Source organism: Colius striatus, chromosome 1 (genome assembly GCF_028858725.1).
Source record: "Colius striatus isolate bColStr4 chromosome 1, bColStr4.1.hap1, whole genome shotgun sequence".
Lineage (NCBI taxonomy): Eukaryota > Metazoa > Chordata > Aves > Coliiformes > Coliidae > Colius > Colius striatus.
In genome coordinates, this window is record NC_084759.1 from 28,411,895 (window position 1) to 28,433,153 (window position 21,259).

At 46.3% G+C, this 21,259-nt stretch overlaps 1 protein-coding gene across 3 annotated transcripts in view; it reads left to right on the top strand.

Moving 5' to 3' along the window:
- CAB39L (calcium binding protein 39 like) overlaps positions 1 to 18,443 on the top strand; it is a 51,877-nt gene extending 33,434 nt beyond the window's left edge. For 2 of the 3 annotated variants that reach the window (XM_061994539.1, XM_061994528.1), the window contains 5 exons: positions 2,946 to 3,114; positions 6,878 to 6,937; positions 8,567 to 8,632; positions 9,279 to 9,422; positions 16,351 to 18,440. In XM_061994539.1, coding sequence (XP_061850523.1) covers positions 2,946 to 3,114; positions 6,878 to 6,937; positions 8,567 to 8,632; positions 9,279 to 9,422; positions 16,351 to 16,530 — 619 coding nt within the window. In that variant the 3' untranslated portion in view covers positions 16,531 to 18,440. Of the gene's footprint in view, positions 1 to 2,945; positions 3,115 to 6,877; positions 6,938 to 8,566; positions 8,633 to 9,278; positions 9,423 to 16,350 lie in introns of all 3 variants that reach the window. The other variant, XM_061994549.1, reaches the window with a different exon arrangement.
- Positions 18,444 to 21,259: the final 2,816 nt, after the last annotated feature.

Sequence of the window (21,259 nt, forward strand, 5' to 3'; positions counted from 1 at the left end):
GGGGCACGGCCATGGCCCAGGCCGTGCTGGAGAGCCTGCAGGCCGCAGAGCAGCCCCACACGAGAGGCAGAGAGGAGCTGCAGCTTTTGGGATAAGTGCGCGTCGGAGCAGCCCGTGCAGGGCTGCCGTGTGTGTGAGGTACCCCATGGACTCGCAGGGAGGACTGGTGTGGAGCCCACCTGCCCTGAGGAGGGACAAGCGGCAGAAGCTATCAGGAACAGACTGACTGAAACCCCCACTGCCTGCCCCCCTGGGCTGTCCATGGGGGGATCAGGACTCTGAACCTGGGAAAAGGGGAGGGGTGGGGACAAGGTGGTCTTAAAGGGCCAGTTGGACTCTTCATCATCATATTGCTCTGTGTTTTGTGTTTGTTATGTTTTAGGGGGTTATGGTTATGCTTTAGTCGGCGTTGCATTACTTTCTGTTTTCTTCCCCAAACCGAGTAGCCTGGTCTGTTTAGTCCTGGACCTTAAGAGGCAATTAAGCTCTCCCTGCTCTTTGGCAATCCCCAGGTCTTTGGTACTTGAGGCTAATTGTGGTCTTTTGTCCCCTGATGGGCCTAAACCAGGACAGGGACTTAGCATTGTTTCTCACAGTGAACAAACTTGTAAGCTTCTTTGTGAATGTACATTGTGCAGCTAAATCTGTGGTGGTGTATTGGCTGTAAGTTGCAGAATTCCCCTTGAATTTATCCAGTGATAAACTCAGGCTATATATTGGTGTAAAATCTAATCTGAATATCTGTTTGTCATCTCCCAGGCTTGATGCCTTCCTAATGTCCCACCTGTGCTCCTTATCTTGTACCATTTTCTGCATTAGCCATGCAAGTCTGGTCCCTTTTGCACTGGGATGCATCTCTGCTCTCGGTGTTGACTCCTTGAGCCTCCACAATAAGTGTTTGAAAATATTTGAAGTCCATTATTTCCTTTTCTGGTTGCCCCCTGTAGTCATTGTGGATTTCTTTAGGTTGTAAGTTCATCCAAACAGAGAACAACTCAATCTTTTTTTCTGTTGTGGGAATACATCAGCATAGAGCACTAATTGCTCATTAGAAGTGATTTTGAAACACATTTCTACCATTCCTGCCTGGTGGCTTTTTCATGTAAGTGTAGGTGCAGAGAGCATGCCAGTTATGCCTGGGCAGCCTGTAAACCTCTTCTAGGCATATTCCAGGAACCAAACCCAACTTCCCTCACTTATGTGAACAGCCAAAGGTCCATAACCCACTTCCAGGTAATGGAGCATTTGACTAAGAACGATTCTGTTGATACTTAATGTTTTAAAAAGTTATTGTGCTGGAAACAATGTAATTTGCTTTTATTCCAACCAAAATATTCCTTAGGCAGCTATTAAATATTTTCCTGGCTGCACTCCTAGGAGCAGCTCCGCCTCTTTTTCCTTGAAAATTAGGATTCCTGTTAATGGACGAGAGGTATTGCCTCAACAGGAGACATCAGCAAATTTCCACTGTCTAAAGAGTTATTAATTCATGTGTGCAAATGCTTTGCAAAAGGAAACAAATAGGGGCTTGAGTGCCTGCATTTCCTTGAGGGTGGGAAGTTTCATTTGCCTGTTTGGAATAGTAATTCATTTTTCATTAAGCCAACTATTGTTGACATCAAGTTGAAGTATGCAGCTCTGGTATGCTCGCAAAACACTACCATTCTTTTACATTGTGAGCTGGTGGTAAATCTGAGGGCCCACTCACATACAGCACAGATGGCATTTTGTGCTTTTCTTCTGTGGGTTGGATTTTTAATTTTTTTTTTGTTCCACTTTTGGCCCAGTGATAGGAATTAATTGTGCAAAGGAAAAACGATGCTGATAAGCTCTGGGTGATAATACACAGCTCTGATATAGTATAACCAGCTTATTGAAACAGGGCATGCTTTCTGTCCCCTTGGACTGCACTGCTTTCACATGACTGAAGATTGCTGGAAGAAGTTCAGTTTAACTCCTATTGGATTTCAGCCTTTTTTGTGTGTGTGTGTGTGTGTGTGTGTGTGTGTGTTAAAGACTGTGTGTCTAACAGTTTTGTTTCAGATTAGTTTCAGCTTTAAAGAAATCAAGACTTTATAGAAGATGATCTAAAGTGCCTCCTCCCTCCCTCTCCAAGATGGAGAAGTGTGCTGACTCCTGACTATTGCAATGCATGTGCCATAACAGGATTGTAACTCGAGGAAGGACTCTCCTGAACAAAGTGGTAGCCTCTGAAGAGCAGGGGTTGAGCAGAATCCCTCCCAACCTGTAAAAAAAAAAAAAAGATCTTCAGAGCTACAGAAAGCTTAATCCTGTGTAGACTTCCTGGATAGACTCTTCCTACCTTTCTTGTTAGACATTAATATTCTAGAGCGACATTCTCTAGAAGAGGAGTGGGAGGTGATGGATGGCCATGAGATGTTCTGTTTTTCTTGGATGAACTGAAGAGCTCAGAATTAAATCTGGAGAGGGAGATTGTTATATTATATGAGCTTTACTTTCTCATAATTCTAAAAGGGTGAGGGAGCTCTGTTGAAACATTACACACTCCCCATGATCTTTCTGCAGAGTGGAGGTGTGATGCACATTTACACTAAAATGTATTTTGTCTTGTGAGAGCAGAGGTTTGCGATGGGAAATGCCGACAGCCTTATCTGCTCCGTAGCTTTGGACTGAGATCCTGGAGCTGGGTGCAGTGCTGTGGCTGGGAGCTGCCACCCCTCTGTTGTGTCCTCTCTGGCACATGCTTTCACAGAATCACAGAATGGTGGGGTTGGAGGGGGCCTTTAGAGATCATCTAGTCCAACCCCCCTGCAGAAGCAGGGTCACCTAGATCAGGTCACATAGGAACATATCCAGGGGGGTCTTGAAGACCCTGTGCTACAAAGTTTCCCCTTGCTGTAAGAGTGTCCGATTATCTTTTTTCTTAGTAATTTTGATCTTTACTGTTTCTTTTCATTCTTCAGATATGAATCCCCAAATATTGCCTTACGCTGTGGAATTATGCTGAGAGAGTGCATCCGGCATGAACCCTTGGCCAAAATCATACTCTTTTCAGAACAGTTCAGAGACTTTTTTAAATACGTGGAAATGTCGACATTTGATATAGCTTCTGATGCCTTTGCTACATTCAAGGTAAATTATTCTGCATATTATTCTATCCTGTAGCATTGTGTCAAAAGTAGCACTCCATCAGTAGACTTCACTGAGTGTTGTGTCACCTCTAAACTGGATGGCTTTCCTAATTGTTCCGTAAAGCACACAAGTAATCCTTGATCTGTTTGTAACGGGAGTTTCACAACAGTGATCAAGTCTGCAAAGAATGTTTAATTCATACAGGTTTACATTTCGCTAATGTCTGTCATCTTGGTAACCCAAGGTCTTTTATGCAAGCATGGAAAACTCAAGTTAATCATATCCTATACACAGTTCATGTAAAATGTGTAACCTTCTCCCCTCCCTTCTTTCCTCTGGAGACAAAACTGCTACCCACAAACAGCAAACAGAAGGAATCATTCAAAACTCACTTTTGAAATCCTTGTAATTTTTGCTGTCCCTTCTCAGTATGGCAGTGGAGCTGAGATTAATGCTGTGCCCACTGATTGTTTTACAACACATTTGTATGCGTGCTTTTGTGGCCTGTGGGCCATTCTAAGGACCATGTTGGTAAGAGCTAAGCAGGTGGAAGCACTGTGTAGACACTGTGTAGAGTCTCTGTGTTGTGTTAAAAATTAAGTTGGGTGAAGCTTGCCAAATTTCTTGGAGTTTGGATGTGGCCATTTCTCCTGTAAGGTGCTAGTATAGTCTCCGAAGAAGTTTTGGTGCATAGGAGCTTAATGTACAGGGAATAATAATTATTATTAACATAATAGTAATTAAGACTATTAATTATTTTTATAATTATCTAAGCAAACCTGGAGGAAATTATTGTCAAGTAAAGACTCTTCTAAATATAGACCTAATGCCTTTTTTCATCTATTGTTGAGTTCCTTGCTGTCATAGAAACAAGTTGTTCATTCTTTCCTCTCAAAGCTAATTAGAAACATGATTAGATAGACCTTAGGGGTAGCTGTAAGGAATGTTAGAGTCCAGCCCAGCAGTTCAACACGTACTGAAATGCGGCCTCAGTTTTTACTAACTTGATGAATGGGATAAAGGTTTGCATAATGGAGATAATATTGCATTCTTCAGCAATGAGTTGAGCAGCGCTGCCAATTAAAACCACCTGCTAATCAATAGCAGCATCTTTCCATTACTTTAAGTTGGGCTGTTGTGGTTTTCGTTAGGTAAATGTTACGAAAGTGGAAGCAGCACAGAAACAGAGACAAGTACAGTGTAGGACCATAAAAAATGCAACATAGCTGAGATATTTAAATCCTCTGTCTCTGGCATTTTACCTGATGCTCAGAAGAGTATGTCTCTGATCAGCAAAAGTGCTCCTGGACTCTGTTCCCAGCTAGACAGAAGAGGTGATTTGCACCTTTTCCCTAGATCCTGCTTTGAGCAGGACAGCAGAGTGCATGGTTGGTGGTGAACAGTCTTCAGCCTAGCCAGGAGGCAGGACAGGGACAGGAGTCAGTTAAGCTGTTGCAGAGTACCGTGACCCTCTCCAGGAAAATGGGATCGATGCCATTCATGGATCTACAGCTGTGGAACCTACTTCTTGTCCCCTGTGATCTGAGTGTATTTTTAGTAGAGTTTAAAAATAGGATTCTACATCCTCACGTGCAGTGGAAAGAGTGGACTATAAGGGCAGTTGATCCCCATACACAGGGCAGAAACCATCTTTGAAAATACTTGGGAAAAATCTGTAAAGTACAATTTTTAACAATTGCCTCTTATTTTAAATTGCCTGACCTGATACATGGTCAGTTCTGGAAATAAACTACCCTGTTGCTCTTTTCTCCCACTTGTCTGTTACTCTGAAGAGCTGGAACAGCAACAAGTGATGCAGAAATGACTGAATCGTGAAATGTAGAGCTACCTCGCTTCTCATCCCACATAAATAAATGCTCTGATTGCTCACTGGCTGGACTACTGAACTCCCATTTTCAGTTCTGTTTCTCCCATGTTGAGTTTGTAGTGTTGCCACTGGGGTGTCTGGTTCAGAGCTGAAAGTCTGGGATAGTTACGCACCAGGGGACGGCTAATTAAATGTGCATTAAAGTCTGAGGTTATTTATAGCAGGCAAGTATTGGAATTTTTGATGATCTGGAGATGTACTTCTTAATTAAATTCAGCCAGGTGCACTGCAGAGAGGAAACAGAGCTGCTGAAAATGCAGAAGAAAGCAGCTTGTATTCAGAGATACAGTCGGCTGTGGAAGGGACCAGCAGCAGCTGGAAGGAGTGCTGATTGACTACTGCTGCTCCACGCTCCCTGTGATTTTCTGTGAAGAACTCATTTTGGATTATATTCCATTTGTGCCCCCTATTGAAGAACGATATACTTGCCTCTGAAGTGCCCTGCCTAAAATTTAGCTCATGAATGGTTTGTTGCACTCAGCCTTTTAAACTGCTGTCATTGCAGTCCTGATAAACAATGTACTGAAAACACACACTGGGATTTTGTAGCACTCTGTTTTTCTCTCAAAATTGATGGCAAGAATAAATGAAAGGATTAGTATGTAAAGGATTTCTTTTATTCGTGTTGCTGTAGAGGATGTGTCTGTGCATCTGCTTCAGCCACTCATCAGCTTCAGTCTTTGACTGTGGGTAAGGAAACCGAGGAAAAGATGATGAAAAAGATAGCAGAAGTGGATTGACTGAAAGAATATCAACTTGAATGGACTCCATCAGGCATTCACTGTGATCAGTGTTGTGTTTTAAGAGAGGCAATAAGATAAAAATTAAACTTCAATGCCTCAAACTGGCCACTTTATTTCATAGCTATTTATCCAGTAAAGAGACTTGATGTCTTCTGGAGCCGAACATTGGCATTTCTGGCACCAAGCGCCAGCGTTCCTGTTCTATGGGAGAGGTTGTTTTAATTTCAAATTGAATTTGTTGTCCTTATTGCATCCCATCCAGCTGTCTGAAAGGTCTGATAACTGCTTGTGTCACTAAGCCCACCTTGGGCAGAAAACTGCTGCAGAAGGTATTCATCCCACCTACGTGAGACCCCTTTCTGGGGAAGGAGTGGCAGTGTTGTTTTAAAATGCTTGCTGCCTATAGAAATCAAGTTGCAAACACCTACAAAAAGATCATAGAATTATAGAATCATAGAATGGTAGGGGTTGGAAGGGAAATTTAGAGATCATCTAGTCCTACCCCCCCTGCAGAAGCAGGTTCACCTAGATCAGGTCTCATAGGAACATGTCCAGGTGGGTCTTGAAGACCTCCAAGGAAGGAGACTCCACAACCCCTCTGGGCAGCCTGTGCCAGGGCTCCCTCACCTGAACAGTGAAATAGTCTTTTCTTATGTTTGAGTGGAACTTTTTGTGTTCCAGCTTCATCCCATTACCCCTTGTCCTGTTGCTAGCTACAATAGAAAACAGGGATGTCCCAACCTCCTGACACCCACCCTTTAGATACTTATAAATGTTAATAAGATCTCCCCTCAGCCTCCTCTTCTCCAGACTAAACAGCCCCAGTTCCCGCAGCCTTTCCTCATATGAAAGATATTCCAATCTCCTGATCATCTTGGTGGCCCTGCACTGGACTCTCTCCAGCACTTCCCTGTCCCTCTTGAGCTGAGGAGCCCAGAACTGGACACAGAACTCCAGATGAGGCCTCACCAGGGCAGAGTAGAGGGGGAAAAGAAGCTCCCTTGACCTGCTGGCCACACTCTTCTTGATGCATCCAAGATGACCTGGTTAAAAACGCTAAAATACATGTGAGAATCAAGGGCCAATCAAATGAGCGTGCTCTCTCAGGTAACTCTTCTTTGTTCTTCCCCAGGACCTGTTAACACGACACAAGTTGCTGGTAGCAGAATTCCTGGAACAAAATTATGATGCGGTAAGGATAAGCACTAGGGGAATTTTAGAAAGAAATCTGTGCTTAGCTGGAAGAAGTGCACTTCCAATAGCAGGGGGGTTCATGCTCCACGTAAAATAGCCAGCTAGGTCTGCAGAACTAAACATTGCTTTTACTAAAGGAGAATCCTCACATGACATTTGAAAAACAGCTATCCCCTCTGCACACACCTGGAGACACGTGCCACAGTTTCAGGACAACTCATGGTTTAAAAGCAAGTTTTAATCCTCTCACCTCATGTGTGAATGGAACTCCAAACTATCACAGAATCATAGAATGGTAGGGGTTGTAAGGGACCTTTAGACATCATTTAGTCCGACCCTTCTGTTAAATGATCTCTGACTATGCATGTGAATAGATCCTGGGTGAAAAAGCATGCACATTTTTAAACAGTTTTGTGACAGTCAACATACTGGTGTTGCTTACAATACTTCGGGACAGAGGAGAAGAGCTGCTGAAAGAAGTTTTAGCATTATTGGAAGTTACATCTACCTGCTTGGGGAACTGAGATGTGAGTGTTCCTCTTACCATCCTAAGGCAATTAGTCCCTTGGTGAGCTGCCATTTTTCACTTTGATTTTTTTTTGTCTCGATTTTGAACCAAATGTGGCTCAGAAAAGTTCCATCAGAATCAACTAAAATTGGACAGACAGGGATCACAGAATTTGGCTGCAAGTTATGTTATTGTGTTACCTGAGGTATTCTTTGTTTCATTGCCAAACTGAAAAGCCTGAAGACTCTTTCTTTCATACTAGAGTTCCCAAGAAGGTTAAATAAAGATCAGGCTTCTTATTGCTGAGTCACAGATGCAGCTTAACTGGAGCAAAATTACTGTCTCTGTTAATCTTTTTTTCTTAACACTCAAGTACTGCACTGAAACAGTCCCCATTCTACCTTTGTTTAATATCTGAACATTTTAAGGAGGAATTGTGGAAGTGAAGGGGGGTTTTAGATTATTCTTTAACAGCGGTGTTGCGTTTCTTGCTTGTTTGGTAGATGGTTTGAACATGTAGTAGCCTTCTCTCTCAGTCATCTTGACCACAGGATTCCCATGGCCCAACCCTGTGAAGGCCAGCACGTGCTTGGCTCCCAGTGACCCTTGTTGAGCAAAGGTCTTTAACAAGTGAGGGTGCTTCTGAAGGCAGGTGAGGTGACACCTAACAAAAGGAGCTTTTGGCATCCCCAGGTTGGGATACACTGTCACCAGTTTGGGGTACTATATTAAGTCACACTGCAATTTGTGACCATGATGTGAGTGAGTGGGTGTTATGGGCTGGTCCCACGTGTCCAGCAGATTCACCCTCCTGTAAGAGAAGGCTGTACAGGCGCTAGTTTACTTCTGTCCTAGTTGGCTCACACCAGCTCCTATTGCATCCAGTCCATATGTGGTATCCCTTTCTGCAGAATTTGGAAGATGAGAGTTCCTGGGCGTTAATTCACTGCATGATAACCAGCCAAGACAAAAAAAGGCCATGAGAGCTGGGCCTGGGATTGCAGTGAAGTGTTAGAGGGTGACACTGCTGGGGCCTCTGCTGCTGCTCTGGGTGGGAGAGACTGGGAGGAGGAAGGAAGGACATGGATCCGATGTATTTGTGTTTTCTTTTTGCTCTAGATCTTTGAGGACTATGAAAAACTCCTTCATTCTGAGAATTACGTAACAAAGAGACAGTCTTTGAAGGTAAAGTCCCTCAGCACCTTTTGTTCTCAGTGTGAACTCCATGTTATACAGGGTATCAAGATGCAGGCGCGTGCTTTCTAACAAAAAAGAAAGAAGTGCTTGGGATGCTCTTCTTAAAACACACAAGAGCCTGCTGTGTTTTTCTTTCCTGGGTCTCTGATGCAGCGTTGTTCTGTTTCTATGGAACAAGCACTGTCATTTTTCCTCTGGCCTCAGGTGAGTACTTTGGTTCAGTACACAGGTTAAAATGAACTTGAGAGGAACGCAATGCCTGTCTGGGACTGTGTGTGGCTACAGGACTGAGTCTGAGACAACCTGCAGATGGGACCAGATAGGTGTGTCAGTGCAACATCCACATGAAAGGAAGGTGTCTCTGTGTGACAGCTGCACTACATTTGCTTCTGTTGTATCAGGCTCACACCAGCTCCTATTACACCCAGCCCAGGTGTGAGGTTCCTCTCTATGGCGTTTAGAAGATGACCCTGACTAGTTGTTAAGTAACTCACGACATGGTAACAAGTCTAGTTACCTATTTTTAAAAGCTAGTGACATTGAAATGTCCTAGACAAGCATTAAAGTATATTCCTGCTTGCTTTGCATTCAAAAATGATGTGATGAACTGAAAATTTTGTAATTGTGTCTACAGCTGCTGGGTGAATTGATTCTGGACCGACACAACTTTGCCATCATGACAAAATATATCAGCAAACCAGAAAATCTGAAGTTGATGATGAACTTGCTGCGAGATAAAAGCCCCAACATTCAGTTTGAAGCATTCCACGTGTTCAAGGTGAGCCAGTATGAGCTGTAGAGGCACCAGACTTTCTCTTCTCCTCATAAAACAGTCTTTCAAGGTGGGCAAGAGAAAGCCCAGAAAATGAAGGGAAATGTTTGGATTTACTGTCATTTCCAGCATCCGAGAATGTTTTCATTGAAAACCTTGCTGTCACTCAGCCTCTGATTTCTGTTTGCCATCCTTCAGATGATATCTAAAGCAGCATCACTGTGGTTTGGGATGAGGTTAGTCAGTCAAGCAGTGACAAGGCAGATGCTACAGATAACAATACACTGCTTCTAGGTAGTATCCAGGGTACTTTCCCCCAGCTCTTAGGTAATTCTATCATGTGATTCTGGGTGAAGATAAAATGAGAAGTCTTAACATTCTACATTAAGACTGAAAGTAGATGGTGCTGGTGCTGTGCATCAGTGCAAACACGATTGCTTTCAAAGGTATTAAAAAGATTTGGCAAATCTGAGCTTGAAATGAGTTTAATCCTTCTGCCCCTTTGCAGTCATCATTAATGCAGCCTTAAACAATTACCAGACCAGTGTCCCCTTTTTTCCATGATGCTTAACGTTAATAAACAAAGAGTTTCCCATTTTCCTGTCAAAAACGTTCTCCCCTCTGGGACAGAGGGTGAGTTGGATTGATACTGTGTAAAACTATCTTTAATTTGGAAGGAACACATTAATTTCAAATTCTGTAAATACAGTAGTTAATGATTTTGAGAAGAGGAATATTGAGCCTGTAAAGGGATATACTTCCCCAGGATGGTTAAGATAGATACCACATTGCACCAAAAGTGTGATGATGTTGGAAAAAGGTTACATCACCGTCCTCAAATTCAAGGTGGTTCGTTGAGTTTTGTACTTCAACAATTTTTATTTGGAAAGAAAGCTTTCGGATCTTTGATGTAGAGGCTTAGAGGATGTGCAGCTTCTCAAAAAAATAAAGCTTCAAGGAGGATTAAAAAGCCCTGTTCCCTTCCTGAATAAGCAGCTTGGGAAGCTGTTCCCTTGCTGGCTTTCTCCATAGTAAGATGAACCACTGTGAGTAACTTCTCCTCCTTATCAGGAGGTGTGTGGCTCCAAGATAAGCGAATAGCCAGCCTCCAAACACTTGCAGCCTTTGAGATGCCTGTGGGGTAAGAGATCAGAGGATTAGGTTCTCTTAGCCACTCTGAATAAATGCCAGATTTTTATGTATGAACCACATGAGTTGCTGCTCCAGAATCAACGATAGGCCTGGCCCAGACCTTGGGAAGAGCTGATTTTGCTTATTTTAAGAGGCATTTGGAATAACTTGAAAGGATTCCAGCATGCAACTGTGTCACACGGTGCTGTTGCTCTGGTTCTGTCTTCCCATTCCTCCCTTCCTTTCCTTTTCCACCATGTTGCATCCCATTGCCGGTTAGAGTGGAGATACCATAGACTCAGCCTTGCTTGGCCGCTTGCGATTGCTACTGTGGATGTAACGCTGATGCCTTGGGGTGCACAGCAAAGCAAACGGTGCGCAGTGGGAAAGTTGTGTCTCTCCAATTCCAGAGGCCAGACCCTGTCCCCACACAGTCACCTCCCTGGGATATTGCTGGGTTCTTTCCAGCAGGTCCCATCAGGAGCATGTAAGCGGTGCCGTGGCATTCCTCACGCTCTCTCACGTGCCTGTGTGCTCCTCGTGAGGAAATTCCAGGTGGGGAGCAGAACCTGATCAGCTGGAAGTTGCTGGTTTGTAACCACTAGCAGCACACTAGATTAACTCCTGAGGTGCAGCAGAGCTCCCTTCTTGGATTCAGACTGAGGATTGGGGTTAGCTGGATGTAGAAGCACTCAGCTCCTCCCCAGTAGGCAGGGTAGTTACAGGGTATGTTGTGGAAAACGACATCCTGAGTTAGCTTTGTAGAGTGGGTCAGAGAAGATCATTTCCCTCTGATTTCTTAAATTGAATTCTGACTTCTTGAGAACTACTAGAGGAAACTCTTAAATATTTAAGAGAATGGGGGAAAACACTGCTAGCTGGTTGTTCACTCTTCTGCAGTGTCCTTGCCTCATGTTTCTGGGTTAGCGTCCCTCAGTCCAATTCTCTTGTCAGCTGAAATAATTCCATGCTAATGGAACTGGAAGAGGAATCTTGTCCTCAGCTTTTAATCTCATAAATTTAAAACTGCCTGCATTTTTAAGTGATGCTTGCAAAATACCTGTGCAGTCCTGGTTGAAATTACAGTAGAGTAACCACAGTGATTTGAAATCAAAGATCTGCTGAGCAGTGGATACTTGCTCCTCTGTCTGAGCTGCCAAAAGGGTTGGGTTTAAATTACCTAATTTAGATGTTTCACCAGTTAGACACAGTTGAAATGAAAAAGTACCTGTTCTGTAGGCATCCAGATCTCAACACTCCCATGCCCCAGCAGCTGACCCCCAGAAAAATGCATATGACTCTTACCTCCCTGAGGCAATTTCTAATGACTGAAGTTTCAAAACTGTAAGACAGAGATAAAAATGATGAGCACCTCTAGTGCAAAAAATGTTTTGCAGGAACATTTCACAGCTGGGAATGCCAGTACCCCTTCAAACTCTGAGAACATTCCACTCATCCAGGATGCTCTAGGTGGAAGTGGAGCACCTACTTGCAGTGCCTCCTTCCTTTCTCCATTGAGGAGATTGCTTATCTTCCTCCTGGCTCTAGCTTCTTCTCTTCCTTTTACCTGAGCAAAATGGAGCTTCTGCCTTGTGACACCATCCTAAAGGCCTGCAGTTGCTTTGTAGAGCTGGATATCCCAGACAATGTGTGCATGAGGACTAGCCAGTGTTTAATCATCAGGAAAAGATAACACGTCTCACTCCTTTCCTCCTCCTCCATAGATCACCCAGTTAGGTTGCCTAGAGTTGTAGGCTTTGGGGGTCTCTGGATCTTCTCTGCATTGATTTCAGTGGAGAGGCCTCAGTCTTGAGTGTGTACACTTAGAGGACCAAATATTGGGAAGGTCACTTCAGGTCCTGTGCTGGGCTTGTGGTGGTTGTTAGGGAGGCCTGTTTTGGGTTTGCCTGTAGGGGAGACCAAATCTTGCAGGTGTACATGAACTTTGGCCTTATGCATTTACAAGTAAAGGCTAATAACAAACTCTGGGCTTTCCTGTAAGCAATTAGATTATTTTGAGGAAAACACCCCATAGCAGCGAGTTGGGATTATGCAACTCTCTTGTTCTTGAACAGACACTTGGTAAGATGTATTTTACTCTGGAAGTCTAAAAATAGACTGGGTACACTGTGCGTGGTGACCTTAGCTTCAATTTTCCATTCTCTTTCGTGCATGTTACAGAGCTACCTCCTGCAGCTTGCTCTGTAAATGGTCTCACATAATTTGACTGTACTGAGAGTTTCCTCTTGGTGCAAAGCTGCAGCCACATTGGTGGGAATGTGTCCTCTCTGTGTCTTAGCTGGAGAGTTTAAAGGGCAAGAAGTGTTATGTGGAGCATTGCACTGTAAGCAGCCTGAACCATAAGGCACTTCTCTGTGTACTTACCTGACACAGTAAGGTTGTGTGTGACTCCACAGTAAGTCTCAAAATAGCCTGTCCTGGGAATCCAGCCTCTGGAATCGCTTTTGCTCTGCTGTAGCCACAGAGGGTGTGATGCTTGGTTATTCATTGTAAGGAAGCAAGGTCAGGTTCTCTAATCGAATGATCTTGGTATTTGAAGAAATCTAACGTATGTCTTCTAATGGAGGAGTGAGCATCAGTTCTCACTTTGGACAACTTCTGAAGCTTCAGAGTTGATTTTCATTCCAGGCCTTTTGCAGATATTCACGAAACAGAGCTGTGCTGAAAGAGCTATTTTTAGGGCTGGAATTTTAATAGAAGTACTCCGGTTATTTTGAGTCTCATCTCCCTCATCCATCTGAATCAAGTGCTCTAAAACATGCAACTGTTCATAATTAAAGCATAGGTGAAACAAAGTTCTCTGTGAAGTATTTTAGCTTCAGTTAAACTTCATTTTAGTAGAAATGTTCCAGACAGCATTAATACTGATTCCTGTTCTCAGGGATTTACCTCCTCCTCCTCCATGACAATGCAGAGTTCTGCATGTGGGGGGCTCTTTTACAAGTGAAGTTTCATGGTGGCCCTAATCCTGGGCTTTGTGAAGCTGGTTAGTTGACATTGGCAGAAAATATTTTGTTTGCTTGGCCAAAGCGTTGAATAACATTTCAGGCATTTTCTGGTCCTTTAACACTCTGTCTGGACGAGTCCCTCTTGACACTGAGTGTGACTGACAGGCAAGGTGATCTTTGTTCCAGCGTTCGCTTTGGCAGTTTCGCAAGGGGAAGATTATCATTGATAAATAATGGAGCAGGAAGGTAAACAGGATGTGGTCTTCTATTAAACCAAGTTCTTTGCTTGTTTGCTGTGGTAATACCAGTTGTAAGACCAATATGAAAAGCTGGTTTACCACTAAAACCTTCCAGTTCTGTTTGCAGTCCAAATAGCTTTTAAAGATGAGTGGGTTAGATTTCCTCATTTTGAGAGTCAGCCTTCACCTGTCTTTGTAACAAGGCCTAACATTCATTGAAGGAAGGTGTTCAGCACCTCAAGGTCAGACCTTCTTTACTGGATCCTATTTGAACCACAATCAGCTCATTTCTCAAGAACTGGGTCTTGCCAGTGTACTTGATGATTTTCTTCTCTTGGACACAGAGGGGGAACCAAACTCCAAAATGAAAAACCTGTAATGAAGATCTGTACCAGTTTCTTTCCTCATCCCTTCCCCTAAGCTTATCTACTGCTTTTGTCAAAGGAAGCTTGTCCAGATGACTAGAGGCCACATCTGGAAGCTCCCAGCCTCCATCAGAGGGGTGACTTGCTGTAGGTCAGCACGTGGGCAGCTACACCGTGGGGCTGCTCAAGCTGAGAGCGTGAACTGACACAGTCTCAGCCTGAGCCAAACATTCGTACCCCTAGAAAAGGCATGGACTGGAAAGCTGTAAAACGTGTTCAGTAATGATTTGCATCCCCAAACCCTTTATTTCCTAATCTAAGGGGAACCAATTCATCAACAGCAGCATATCCAAGTAATTTGTGCAGGAGGGGATGTTGCTTTCAGATGCTGCAGGCAGTGATGGAACCATTAGCTGTGGACAGTGGACCACGTGTAGCGAGAGCTGTGAACTGCCTGTCCAACCCACTGATAGATGCACCTCTGGTAAGGTGTTGCACTTCCAGTGCTGGGAGCATTGTGCAGGAAAGCTGTTGTTTTAGAGTGACTGCTCTGTAGGAATTCTTGAGAGTTGGGGCTGTCGGTGCTACTCTCGAGATGTTTCTGGTGGCAAGCAGGCACAAAGGGAGCTCAGGGTAATCAGAGAAAGGTGATGTGGAGCCCTGTGGAAAGAGAGTGTGAATAACTCTAGATGGTGTGCTGTCACAGGGCCCACGGCCTGCCTGCTGCATCAGGGAAAACTTTGTAAAAGACTTGGGGCCTGGGAGCCTTCACCCAGGATGGCAGAGGCTGCACATCACTTGTGTAACACCCCCTAACTGGGCTGTACAAAGCCTGATGGTAGGTCTGGTCTGAGTCCTGTCCCAGGCTTTACCAGGTGTTGTTTCTAGGACCAAGAGGCCGTAGCGTGGCTTTCCAAGACACAATATCCTCATCGTTCAGCTGGATGTAGTCCAGGTTTTCATGTGGGCACAACCTCAGTGGAGCTAAAAGAGCCCCACGTTGTTGGGCCGAGGCTCTGGAGCCGGGCAAGTGGTGGTGCCACCGGCACTGGGCTGGACAATGCACCTTTGTGTGCTGCCAGCACTCGTTTGCTGTCATTGAACAGGCTCAGAGTGAAACTGGATGTTCCCCAGCCCTGTCTATCCTTCATTTCTTCTCATCGGGTAGAGAATAACTCGAGTTATTTCTGTCGTTGCACAAGCGCTGGGGCGGTGTTTTGTTGACCTGCCATGGCAACCTCTGTGTGAGCAGATGTGGCAGCTCATTCCTCCCAGAATGGCCAGGGCTGTGCTGTGCCTGCGCTCGCACAGCCAGCCCGGCCCCAGCCCTGGCTGCCCTGGCTGATCCCCGCAGCACCTGCCACCTCCCTGGGCATCCCGAGCTCCCTGGAAGGAGCCCATCACCGCTGACCTGCCCTCGGCATCTGGCTTAGGCTTCCTGTCCTCAGCTGGCAGTTACAGCAGAGAAAGGGTTAAAGAAACAGCGTGGTGGAGTTAGGGGGTCTGCTGAGAGCTGCAAAGCCTGTGGCTTCGGGCTTCACAGCAGGAAAAATCAGAGCACAGCTGGGTTTATGCTACAGAATTCCTGTTTGAGCAGACTGGTGAGCCCAGAGCCGGGGCCTGGCTGCACCAGGTGAGTCCCGGTGTGCCTGTCGCCTCTCTGCGTTCCCCCGCGCTGCCCGGGACAGGCACAGCACAGCGCTCCTGCTCCTGCTCCTGCCACAGGAAATTTCCACACTCCCATCAGTGCACTAGGCAGAGGGAAGACGAGCCCCTGACGTATTTTTCCAAACCAAAACAAAGCTGGCAAGTCTACTTTTAGGCCTGTTTTAATATGGAAATGAGATCAATACTGACACAAAGCTTTTCCCTTCCCGATAATTACTCTCTGTGTATTTAAGTCTTGCTATGGCTGAGAACTGATAGCCTGCTCTCAACAGCTGGGTTTGCAGTCAGACAACAGAGAGCAAAATGAAAGGGAAGCAGTATGACCCGCAGGAACCTCTTTGCTTCAGTTTGCTGTTGAACCAACACGTTTGTAATTCCTCTCTCTGTGCCTTGGGACAAGGTGTGTAACAGCAGGCAGAGTATCTGCCTGCCAGCCCTCATCTGACTTGTTAGAAAATAACTCGGAGCGATACTGTGACTGACATTCATCTCTCTCTCTCTCTCTCTCTCTCTCTCTCTCTGTGTGTGTGTCTCGCTGTGCCTGGCTTTGTTTGCATGTCAGGTTTTTGTGGCCAGTCCAAACAAAACACAGCCTATTGTGGAGATCCTGTTGAAAAACCAACCCAAGCTAATTGAGTTTCTGAGCAACTTCCAGAAAGAGAGGACGGATGACGAACAGTTCACTGATGAGAAGAACTACCTGATCAAGCAAATCCGAGACTTGAAAAAGCCAACGGCGTGAAGAACTCCTCTTGTGTTCCACTGTAGGCATTAATCTCATTTGTTAAGTCCCTCTGTGTCCCTTAACACCACAGTAGTGCTTGGGAAGGCACGGCGAGTACCTGGTTTTTATTTTGTCTTTGTTCCTAGACGTCAAGAGTTACAGGGGTTTTACATGAAAGCTAAACAAAAAAAAAAAGAGAGAAATCTAGAATAATATATTATTTTTAATCCAGACTATAATTATTTATGTCAGTTTAGAATCTCTCTGTAACAGAAGCTGATTTGATGGATTTTCATTTGTGCTCAAGAAGAATAAACCTCTGCTTAACTTCATCAGCAAACTCAAGCTGTTGGTGAGCGCACCAAGTAGGTCTTCTGAGGACTGTAACCTTGTTCCTCTGCACCTGTAGTTGTGGTTTGTTCCAGTGCTGCACCCACACAAGACTGTGAAAGAGTACATTTGTCTCTGGAGTTGGCTGCACTTGTAGGTCGGGTTCTGTAGTCAAAGCGGTAGGAGATGATAAAGCAGTAAAGGTCACGTTTTCGCTTTGTGTTTTCTCATCTTTAAGTTCTCTTTTCCCTTAGTTCAGAGGTTTTCTATTCAGTGCTAGGGAATGGATGAAGACATCGGCCAGATGCGCTGTTTCTGCCCACCTCCTCTTTTCCTGTATGGGGTCTGCCTTGTGCTAGAGCATGGGCCATTCCCACCAGCTCCTGAGCAGACTGAGGAGCAGCAGCCCCAGGTACGCAGTGCCCATGTAACCCCCAGTGGGAAGAAGGCAAGAGCAGCCCCTCTCCCTCAAGTCATCCTACACCTACTAAAATGAGGCAGAAGCCCATCCCCAGCTTCAGTGGGAATAAATCAGGTGGTGGGAAGCTCTATGTGGCTGAATCGTGCCGAGTGCTGAGCCCCAGCCCTGGTGCAGGAGGAGGTTCCTCAGCATCCCCTGTCGGATTCAAACTCTGACTGTGCCAGGTAGGCTTGGGCAGAGTTCAGCAAGGGGATGCTGAAATGGCCTCGGCCTGAGCCACAGAGGGGCCTGGTGTCCCCGAGTCTGCAGGTGCTCTCGAAGCTGGTCCCCAAGCTGAGGGTGGGAGACCGTTGGACAGCCTCCGGCACTGAGGGCTGCTTGTAGTCTAACATCTCCTGTCCTTGTGCATCCCGACGGGAATCCAGGTTCTGCATTGAAGTTGTAGAAAGGGAAATTGTTGCACTGTTGATGTTTTAATTTTAATAAGCTCTGTGGTCCAAACAGTGTTTCCCAGGTGTGTTTGAAGAGGTTTTGGGGGTCTTTTGTTTTCTAGCAGGAAATGAACATGTTGCTCTGATGCTTTATTAGGAAGTGGAGTTTGAGAGTGCGGGGAGGAAATGTCTTGAATTTTGCTGGACAGCCCAAGTTCTGAGTTTTCCTGTTTGTTGTAAGACAGTTGTGTAGCTGAGACTGTAGGTAATGCTTCAGATAAAGAGCTTTTCCTTCATGAGACTGCTGTATATCAGGTGACTGGTACTTTATGTGCTTTAGAAAAGGGATGAAGCGGAACAGATTGCCGGGCTCACTTTTTTTTTTTCCAGATGTCAGATACACACAACAAATGTACATCTTGCCTGGAATTCAATCCCCCCCCCCTATTTACAAGCTATTAAAGGCATGATTGCTGATCACCCCCTACTTCCCTCTCTGTTTTTTTCTTCTTCCCTCTCTGCACAGCTGGACTCCATACAGTGCTACATTCCTTTGCCAGCCAGTTTCAGCAGACAGAGGGAGAGGAGCTCTGTCTTCAGAGCTAAGGATCTCTGCAAGCATCATGGCTGCAGCCCTGGCTGGCAGTAGGCCTGGCAACCCAGGCTGCAGGCCAGCTTAACCTGGCTGCCATCTCTCCCCCAGCCCCTTGGGCAGTGATTGCTGTCAGTGGTAGCTCGTAGGTTGATAAAGGGCTGACTCCAGAACTGCAGTCATCAGAGCGAGTTGTCTGAGTCTGACCCTCCGAGCCTGCAAGCTTGGGTGCTTGGCCATGCTCTGAGCTCCTGGGGTGGCGCCGGTGGCTGCAGATGGATTCACACCCAGACACGTGTCTGTTGCCTCAGCCTCTGGAGTCACAGGGAACTGGGGCATCCAGCCTGCGCTGGGCAAAGGGGCATAACGGGGTATTTCTGGGGAAGGCCCGTCCTTGGCAGTGTGAGTGGGATCTGTGCAGACATGCCCAGCGGAGCCCCAAGGGTGCTCAGCACCATCAGCCACTCTCCTCTGCATGGGCTGGACACAGAAGAGCACTTGGAGACATCCAAACCTGCCTGTAATGAGGTTGCAGGCACCCTTCGGTGTTTGTGTGAAGAGCGGAGTCATGAGCCCCAGCACTGCAAAGGCAGCCTCAGCCCCAGCCCAGAGCCACCAGCCAGGGGCAAGGAGGGCCTGGGAGAAAGGTGTCAGCAAGGAAGAGGGGAGAAAACAGGAGTGGTCTTATAAAATGGCCTGTGCCCTTGAGACAAGAAGCTGGTCCTTCAGTAAATAGTGCCAACATGCCCCAGAGCGATTGAGCCTTCCCCAAGCCCAAGGTGCCTAACTCTTTGGAAAAAGCGAAAGAATTGGTGAAGATGAAGTTAAGCACTGTAACAGTATTTCACAGCAGCTGGGACACACCCCTAAATAAATGAAAATGAGTTCTTTGCTAATGAACTTTGAAATAACAGCAGAGCTCCCACTTTCCTTTGGAGCATTCAGTCAAAGTGATTCTTCTTCCCAAGCAACTGCTCCCACCAGTTTATTAATACCTGGGCGAGCTGTGTGATTGCAGGACTCAGTTCATCAGCGTGAGGGCAGGGAAGAAAGCTCTAACCTGGAGAGAGACAGAAGCTGGAGGACTCTTGGGCTGCAGCATCTCCGTTCCAATCCCCACCCTGCATTCAGGGGATTTGGATCTTACAAATGAGCCTCTGCCAACATGTGATATACCATCCTGCACATAAAACCTTGTTTGATGCAGCAGAGTGCCAGGAATCTTTGAACCATAAGCTTCTGCCCTGGGATTTGGGCAGCTTGTGCTACTAAGAAACATCTGATGAGCAGGGGCCACAGGCTCCCCTGTCTGTAATGGCAGGAACACAGCAGGTGTGAGCCTGGGGGCAGGGTGCAGGACTCTGGCCTTTGAGAAATGTGGGTGCTTGAGCCTCTTAATCTGCACACTCCCGGGCCAAGGTCAGAGGAGAAAGAATGAATGACTTGGACCTTGTAATCTGAAAGCACTCGCATGAAGGAGAGGTCAGGATCACTTTTGTTCTCTAGTGTGTCTTTGCTTCTTGCCTGTGACCTTGGAGCAGGGCTAAGAGAACCCAAGCCTCTTCCCAAAGGGTGCAGGGATGTTGGGTCAGTAGAGAGGCTTTTCTTTGGGACAACACGTTTCATTTTCCTGTCTGAAGTAGAAGAACTTCACCATTTTGGCCAGAAGCACCTTCCTGCAGAGCAGCTTTTGCCTGGTGGTGAAGGCCACTCAGAGGCAGAGGGAGCTGGGGTTTTGGTGTCTGTGACATGAAGAGGAATTTTACCTGGCTCTCCTCTGTCTTAACTAAGCTCTTTTGCATAAAAGAGCAGTTTCCATGGCCTTCCACTGGTATTGGACTCATCTCTCGGCACTTGCCCCTTTCCCTGTGTGGAGCTCCCTGTGTAGGCACAGCCTGCAGCTGAACAGCATCAAGCAGCTGAGGGGTGACATAGATCTTAAGGATTTGTTGCAGTTACTGCAAAGCAATGAAAGCCCATTTCATGGCTTTTGTGCTGATGGACCTGAGGTGGCCAATTGCTTTCCTTTCCTCCTGGGCTGCAGTGGGCCAGGGCTCGGAGCAGGAGACAGTCAGCATTCCCCAGTGTCTGGTGAGGAATACAGGCTCCTAAGGGCCAATGCTGCTGGAGCACAAGTCCTGGACCTGGTTTATATCAGTTTTGGGTGTAAACGCAGACCCAGCCTTGGGAACTGATATGTTCCCCCTTCCAGCCAACACCTTAACAGAGAGCTCAGCCAGTCTTTCTGCTTGGTCAAGGCAAATCCAGAGCTCCTCTCCCACTGGGTGACAAACTCAGTGAGATAGAGTTAGCCACTCAGGCCTACTGCATGTGTATTCTATGCATGTGCACCAAAGGAGGTGTCTCAGAGCCTCTGGTGGGAGGTCCAACCCCATAGCAGGAGAGGCTGCTGTGGCACAGGGAAGAGAAGGTGCTCTCAAGCCCCTGCCAGCCCCAGCCCATGCTGACAGGGAGCAAAGAGTCCAACTCCTCAGAGTGTGAGGCCACAGGGCCGCTCTGAGCACAGCTGGTGCTGGGCAGGCAACTTGGCATGGGACCAACTGAAAACCCAGGACAAGGGCTGCAGCTTTGGCCTTGTGGTTCAGCTGTCAGCCAAAGCATCTTGCAGCGCCGTGACTTGGCCTGATGTCCTGGTTTAGCCAGGAGCAGCTTTTGGCTTGGTAACAGGGGGAGCGGGTTGCAGTGAAGACCCTCCCCCGGCTCCTAGGTTCAGACCCACCTCCGGCCCGGCTGGGCCAATCTGGCGCCTCTGCGATCACTATTTAGGGGACGGGAATTTGAAATGCGAGTCGGGAGGTGGAGAGTGATACAAGATGGAGGCCACCACGCGGACCCTTCAGCCAGAGAAGGAGGAAGGAACGAGAAGCAGTAGACCGGAGACCCCTCTGCAAGCCGTGGCGAGAATACAAGCTGTGCCCCTGAAACCTATGGAGATTCGTGGCAAGACTGAGA